The 7,815-nt window shown below is 42.6% G+C and overlaps 2 gene segments (V, D, J or C); both read left to right on the top strand.

The window, feature by feature from the left end:
- The first annotated feature begins 786 nt into the window (after window positions 1-786).
- LOC114844777 (T cell receptor alpha variable 18-like) lies at window positions 787-2,029 on the top strand. The segment is given in 2 exon segments: window positions 787-1,448; window positions 1,635-2,029. Coding segments are annotated over 2 exon segments (438 nt in total).
- An 883-nt stretch (window positions 2,030-2,912) lies between these two features.
- On the top strand, window positions 2,913-4,561 carry LOC114844984 (T cell receptor alpha variable 21-like). The segment is given in 2 exon segments: window positions 2,913-3,239; window positions 3,423-4,561. Coding segments are annotated over 2 exon segments (444 nt in total).
- The last annotated feature ends 3,254 nt before the right edge of the window (window positions 4,562-7,815 follow it).

Below are 7,815 nucleotides of genomic sequence, written 5' to 3'. Positions count from 1 at the left end.
TTCCTACACCTTACACTCCGCTTCCGTCCAGTTTTCTCCAGCTGGCTCCTTAATTTCTTGTGGACTGTGCTTCCAAGTATTCTATTTTATCTGTTATTGTTAACAGACTCTTACAAGTATTGTAAACATCAGCCCTCATTTCCTTACTTTGTTCTTTCTGTTCTCCCATGGCTGGTTTGATTTGATCCTCATCTTGCTGGCTAAACTGCATACTCGTTTTTAATTCCAACACTTCTCTGGTCAGGTCGTTTAGTCTTTTATTATTTGACTCCATGAATGGTTGCACAAAGCCTTTGAAATCTTGTTTCTCTCTACAAACTCTGACCTGAGATTAAAATCCCTGATATAAACATTGTGTAAACTTGTCCAACTGACTCTGCTATTGTAGGATGTATGTCTGTCGGTCCAGTGTTTTAGGCTGTGTTCTGTGGGGCAGCAGCATGAATGTACTGTAGCAGACAGTAACAGACTGGACAAATCATCAGGAGGGCTGGTTCTGTTCTGGGCCGGAGATCCTTCCTACCGGTGCCATCAGCCTGTACAACTCCTCCTCTCTCTGTAAGGGTTGATCTTCATCCATGCAATAATATGTATAATAAAACTTTAGCTAGTAATTAGATGTGAGTGTGTGTAGATGTGTTAGCATTCTTATTTTTTTTCTCCCTACCTTCTTGTGTGTACCTCCAACCGTGACAGCGATCAAAGTGTGCAAAATAATTCCCCCCTGGGAACAATAAAGTTTTTTGAATCTTGAATCTTAAACAGCTAAACGGTCCAGTGTTTTAGGCTTGCAGAGAGTAACAGACTGGACAAAGTGATCAGGAGGCCTGGTTCTGTTCTGGGGGTGGAGCTGGACCCCCTACATGCTGTAGCTGAGAGGAGGATGCTGGTCCAACTCCTCTCTATAGACAACACCTCCACCCCCTACACAGTGTGTGGCTGGACAGAGGAGCACCTTCAGCCACAGCTGATCAGTGTTAGGTTCTCCACAGAACGCCACCGGAGAACCTTCCTATTTGAATCTTGAATCTTAAACAGCTATTTGCTGTCTGAATCTGGAGCAAGTGGAACAAAGAGAAGTGAAAACACATACATGAAAGGAGACAGATTCAGGGAGGAGCTGAGCTGTGACTGAATGTAGAAGAGAGACAAATGTCTACATTCAACACGGTTTGATACACAGTCAGAGATCATCATTCATCACGCTGGAGCACGCTCTGGAGCAAAGACAACACAATGCTCCACAGCATCCACCAGAGGGACACGTCATCCAGTAGGAGCTGCACGACCTCTGCACTGTTCAACCACTGTGTCAGTCATAACTGCTGCACTGAACAGAACAATTCTCAGACTGAATGTTGAACATCAGCCTCTTTCTCCTCTTGACTTCAACCTTGTTGTAGAGATGGATCATTGGCTGTGGATTATTCTGGCTGCTCTTTGCTACGGTGAGACAGAAACTAACAAGAGTTGATTGTTATATGTAAAGTCATGAAGTGAGTCCTGAGCATAAACAGGTTTGATTGTTACATTTGACATGTTTGTGTCTCAGTAAGTGATTAAACCCACTGATTGTTCTCCTTTAATCATCTTTATTGATCGTCTCTTCCTCTGCATGTTCGGTTCTTCCCCAGAGTGTAAAGGAGAAGACAGAGTGATCCAGACAACAGGAGACGTCACTGCTACTGAAGGAGACGCTCTTACGCTCAACTGTACATTTGAGACAAGTGACACAATGCCATATTTGTTCTGGTACAAACAAGATGTACATGATTCTCCAAAGTACATGTTGAGGTGTCTCTCAAAATCAGTGGAAAACGCCCCAGAGTTTCCAAAAGAAAGATTTGATGCTGCAATTGAAGGGACATCAGTTCCTCTGAAGATCCAGAAGCTTCAAGTGTCTGACTCTGCTGTGTACTACTGTGCTCTGAGGCCCACAGTGACAGGAAACACCTCAACTCTGTACAAAAACCTCTGGAGCAAAGACAACACAATGCTCCACAGCATCCACCAGAGGGAGACACGGTGATAACCTGATGGTTTGGGAACTTCTTAGTTATTTTTTCACTTATAAGAAACAAACAAAATTCCATTTCCAACACTTTAATTTCAAATACTTGAACCTCAGTCTTTCAAACTAAATTTAAAACAACGGCAACATGAGCAAACAATAAATACAACATTATCTGTAAACTGTCAGTGTTAAAACAATGGATTTTAAGCCAATCAGACCTATGGAAATAAAGTATGAATATTGAACCATTTACTACAACGAAAGTCGACTACAATGAGTCTGGAAGAAATATGAAACATTGTTTAAAATTCAGATACAATGTTTAATTAAATATTATGTATTTACCTAATTACAGGTAATATATGATATATTTATCACATATTATTATTATTATTATTGTTGTTTTTGTTGTTATTATTATTATCATAATCATCATCATCATCAGGATACTGTAGCATGAATTAGAAATGACAGTGATCCTTCCGAAATGTCTCAACTTCCACTAATGCTCTAATCATCAGCTCATCCAGGAAGTTCCAAAGGTTCAAAGTGCAGAACTCTTCCACCTCAGTAAAGGTCAGTTATCAAGACTCTGCTCTCTGATAGAGTAAAAATGACCTCAGACCAAAACCATTAGGCCTCACATACAGTACATGACTATCAAACAGCACAGGACAAGGTTCTGTGGACTCATGGGTCTATTACTGAACCTCTACTGAACCTCTAGAACATCTGCAACATCAACAAGGTCAAATGTCGGCTGATGTTGCAAAGGTGTTTGTTGTTTCAGGGTGACGTGCTGTAAATGACGGAAAATCAGATCCTGAAGGAGAATGTTACTGTAGCTCATCAACAAAATGAGAACAGACATCACAGTACAAAGCAAAACGACTGAGTCTGGACACAAACTATCAACTTGTGTAAAGTTCAGGGAGTAATTATTTTATCACTTCAGGGACTGTTGTATTAAGCTTTTGTGTTGAATCTTTTTTGTGTTGCCTTTGTTTTGATGTTAGATTCAGTTTGAAGACACTCTGACACAAAAAGCAAAAATGAGGAGGGGTCCAGTGTTTCTCACAGCAACGTACGAGGCTCCTCCTACTGACTGCACATGTGGCTGCTTCACAGCTGGATTGCAGCTGTGATCATCAGACCCACAACAACAGTGTGTCACCTCTGAACATGGACACACTCGCTGCACTTCTGTTCGTTTCAGCTCTCGTAGGTACGTATGATGTTAAAAACCCTGAAACTGAACATTTTCTAAACTTCACACATTTAATGTAAATTGTCTAGACTTAAGTTCAGACTGGAACATTTTAAATATGCACAATTACATGTCAGCACTTATTTTTACAGACTAAACTGTTGATGAACATGTAAATGTGACCTGTTGCTTCCTCACTAGGTAACAGCTTGGAAGATGATATTACTGCCATCAGAACTGAAGTGTTTTCATCAGAGGGTCGTAGCGTTACTGTCTCCTGTAAATACTCAGTTAAAGCTCAGAATCTCCAGTGGTACCGACAGGATGCTGGATCAGCTCCTCAGTATCTACTCCTGATCACTGATACGAAACAGCCTGAAGTGATTCACGCAAAGCCCTCAAACCCTCGACTGACTGCTAAACTGAACGACCAGAGAAATCAAGTGGATCTGGAGATCTCCTCTGCTGCAGTGTCTGACTCTGCTGTGTACTACTGTGCTCTGCAGCCCACAGTGACAGGAAACACCTCAACTCTGTACAAAAACCTCTGGAGCAAAGACAACACAATGCTCCACAGCATCCACCAGAGGGAGACACTGTGAGAAACTTCAGGAGTTTCAGACCAGAAATGCTTGAACAACTATGAAACTCATCTAATACACCTGTTTCTTGTTAGGGATATGAAAGGAGCATGATAACTGGGATTATAGCCTCTGAGTGGAGATAATCATGCTATAATTTAGGTTCACAAATTCAGACCAGAAACGTCCAAACAACTAAAGCAAGAATGATCTAACTGCATTCTTTTTCTTCAGCTTTCTTTCTGCAGCTCAGTGGATCCACATCTGACATTATACATCTGGCAAGACAGAGACATACAACCATTCACACACACACTCACACCTACGGGCAATGGAGAGAGCCAATCAACCTAATGCACGTCTTTTGACTGTGGGAGGAACCCGGAGAGAACCCACGCAAACACGGGGTTCTCTCACCTCCAGGAATCGAACCCAGAGGGTTCGTGAGGCGGCGCTGCCGCCCACTGTCTGCAACCACTCCGTTTAACATCAGTGACTGAACCTCAGCTACAGACCAGCAAGAGCTGATTACCTGACTCCGCCCACTGAAGTCCAGCTCAACCAATGAGCTTCTCTGTGTCTCCAGAGCAGAAATGGAGGAATTCAAAGCACCATCCTCCTGATGCTGAGGAGAAGGGCTGTGCAGCAGAGAGGCTGTTGACTTGTTTCCTTCTACTGCAGTGGAAGAACATTGTTCATCTACTGTCTGTTTGGCTCCAACTGCTCCAACGACATGTTGCTTTACCTCTGTCTTTGTTTGTTTCACTTTACAGGTGAGTTTACTACTGATCATGTCTCATTAAACACAAGGATGATCTGTGGATTCTTGTCCACAGAGTAACACTGTACAGTCACATTTTTACTGCAGTCTCATGGACAATGTTCATCTAATGGCTTCATTTCTCTACTTTCTCCAGGACCAACAGCGGGAGACACAATCTCTCCTGCAGAAGATGAAGTCAGTGGAAGAGAAGGAGAATCTGCCACACTCAGATGTAACTATGAGACATCTGATACTAGGGTTTACCTTTACTGGTACAAACATGATTCTGAGCTTCAAGCTCCTCAGTTTATTCTATGGAAAGGAGGAAGATCAGAGACTAGGGAATACATCCCTGATAAACGTTACTCATCCCAAACATCAGATTCATTCACTGAACTGACCATAAACAAACTAACCCTGGCAGACACAGCTCTCTATTACTGTGCTCTAGAAACACAGTGATACAAAGTGTAGAAGAGGCCGTACAAAAACCGGAGCACAGACATCTGACTAGTCTTCAAAGAGCAGGGAAGTGGTGTTCAAACCACATGGATTCTGATCATTCCTGTTTTATCAGACTCTGTGGTTACAGCTGTCAATCAAACACAGTGGGAGGAGTCACATGAGCAGCAGCATCAACCACAGACCAACTTTTGATTCTGTATGAATCATTACATCAAAATCATCTGCACAGACTGAACCAAATGTGCCAGAGCTGCACATAAAGCTCTGATCAACATGAACAGTGTCCTCTGGGTTTACATGCAGTAAGTCATCTTAGGCAGCTGTAGCCTGGTTGAAGGCTGAGGAACAATGACATCAGTTCTTTTCTGCTGCTGATGCTTCCTCCTGATTCAGCCTCACAGAGCAGCTTATTAGCGCTGCACAGAAAGGATCTTCTTTAGATTCTGGAGTGAGGCTCAATCAAAGAATCTTCGTCTGCTGGATCAGCAAGTCTTAGAGGTTTCTGAAAAAGGAACCCAGATTCAGCCATGCCTTGGTTTTAACTTGACATTTACAACAGTTGTTCCATCAACACTGTGACTCACCACCTGGTGGAGCCTCTGATACATTCAGTGAAGAAAGAACCACAGTTTGGGAATCACAACTAGATTGGACACTGTCACGTCACGCTTTCATTGGTTTCTTTGCTGTCCTTATCCTAAACTAGGATGTTTCATTAAAGTTCTCTTGTTGTACATCACTAGGTCCAGATTTCACCCCTTTGATTGATTACTGTTACAAACAAACAGACAGGGAACACGGCTGCAGAGAGTCCGCCGTGCAAGTCGAGCTAGGACACACGAACAAGAGTGAATAGGGATAATAATATTAATAATATATTTAAGATTAAGAATAAAAACAATAAGAACAATTTCATTTGCCCCTCAGTGGTTAAATTGCTCCTCACAACAGCGCAAAAAAGCACAATACAGATTGAAAATACAGAAATAGGAGTAAATTAAGTTAAGCTGGCACAGTGCAACATTATACAGATGAGCAGAGTGAGTAGTGTATGAAGTCATAAGTCTTTGCATATTATATAAATATTGTACAGGCTCAGATATTGCGTAGAAAAATTTTTCAACAATACCCACTGATGCAGTGTGAGAGTTATGGACCAGAATGTGTCAGAACTTGCAAGGTGACAAACCCAAATGCACAGCACAAAACAGATGTGGGTTTGTGGAGTTTAATGATCTGAGGCTGGTCAGACAGGCACAGGTCAGTACACAGGCAGGCAGTGATGACAGTACAGGCAGGCATCAGGCAAACGGTGGTCAAATGCAGGTCATGGTCAAAAACAAGACTGTGCAGAATCCCTTCACAAGATACAGGACAGGCAAGACTGAGAGGACAAGAGTGCTGGAATGCTTGCATGGAAACTCAGACAATCTGACAATTAGCATCATGAGCAGGCAAAATACTGAACTAATAACTGATTGCAGCTGGTGAAACACGTGACCAGAAGTAAAACTGGACAGAACTACAACAGACAGGGAAGCAAACAGGAACTACCAAAATAAAACCAGAAACAGAAATGACATGACGGGGAGCAAGGATCTAGGACCTAGGGTGGATGAGTCCACTGCTGAAGCTGCTCCAGAGCAGACAGTGAGTCCTCCAGTGGGTCAGAGTCCTGGTCCAGGATGGATGAGTTTAGCCAGGACCCTTCTCTCACCACCTCCTGCACTGTGTCCAGAGTGCAGCCCAGGACAGGGCTCCTGTGTGAACTCCCGTAGCAGGTAGCATGGCCTCATGCCCACTGCTAACAACTCAGTGTCTGTTGCACAGCTCATTCATTTAGCTAATTTAATTAATGACGACAAGATGAAAAAATAAAGACAGATAACGAAATGTAATAACTAAAATCACTGCTACACAACTGATCTAAAAAGCTATTTGTCTGAATCTGGAGGAAATGGACCAAAGAGAAGTGAAAACACAGACATGAGAGGAGACAGATTCAGGGAGGAGCTGAGCTGTGACTGAATGTAGAAGAGAGACAAACGTCTCCATTCAACACGGTCTGATACACAGTCAGAGATCATTCATCACGCTGAATATGAAAGTCTTCATGTAGTAAGTGAAGAGCTGCCGTCTTCTCTATAGTTGATTCACTACAGGTGAAAATAATGTCACTGCTTTTCTTGTGGATGATGATCGTCTCTTTCCAAACTGGTGAGTGATCAACACAGATGGAAAATGAGATGGAAGACGTTTAACAAGTGGAGTTTCCCTCCAGTTTTCTATACCTTCTGATAATAAATACACATTTCATGAGCTCAACACTCAGACAACAGATGTTGAGCTGAACTTTGTGTTTGTTTTCTGCAGGATCCTGTGAGGATTTACTGAAACCATTTAAAGATGTGATGACAACTTTGGAAGGAGACGCTGTGACTCTGTCCTGTAAATATTCAGGCTCTGTGAACTACTTGTTCTGGTACCAGCAGAAGTCCAGTTCATCTCCACAACTTCTGATGGCAGAATATTCAGAAGAAACAGAGAAGTTGTCTTTTAGACACAACAAAACAACAAAGGAGTTTCATCTGGAGATCTCCTCTGCTGCAGTGTCTGACTCTGCTGTGTACTACTGTGCTCTGAGGCCCACAGAGACAGGAAACACCTCAACTCTGTACAAAAACCTCTGGAGCAAAGACAACACAATACTCCACAGCATCCACCAGAGGGACACGTCATCCAGTAGGAGCTGCACGACCTCTGATGGTTTTGGGATCAAACATTC

The sequence above is a fragment of the Betta splendens genome, chromosome 17, assembly GCF_900634795.4.
Source record: "Betta splendens chromosome 17, fBetSpl5.4, whole genome shotgun sequence".
NCBI lineage: Eukaryota > Metazoa > Chordata > Actinopteri > Anabantiformes > Osphronemidae > Betta > Betta splendens.
Note: the sequence above shows the minus strand (reverse complement) of the source record. Positions and strands in the feature narration are given on the sequence as shown.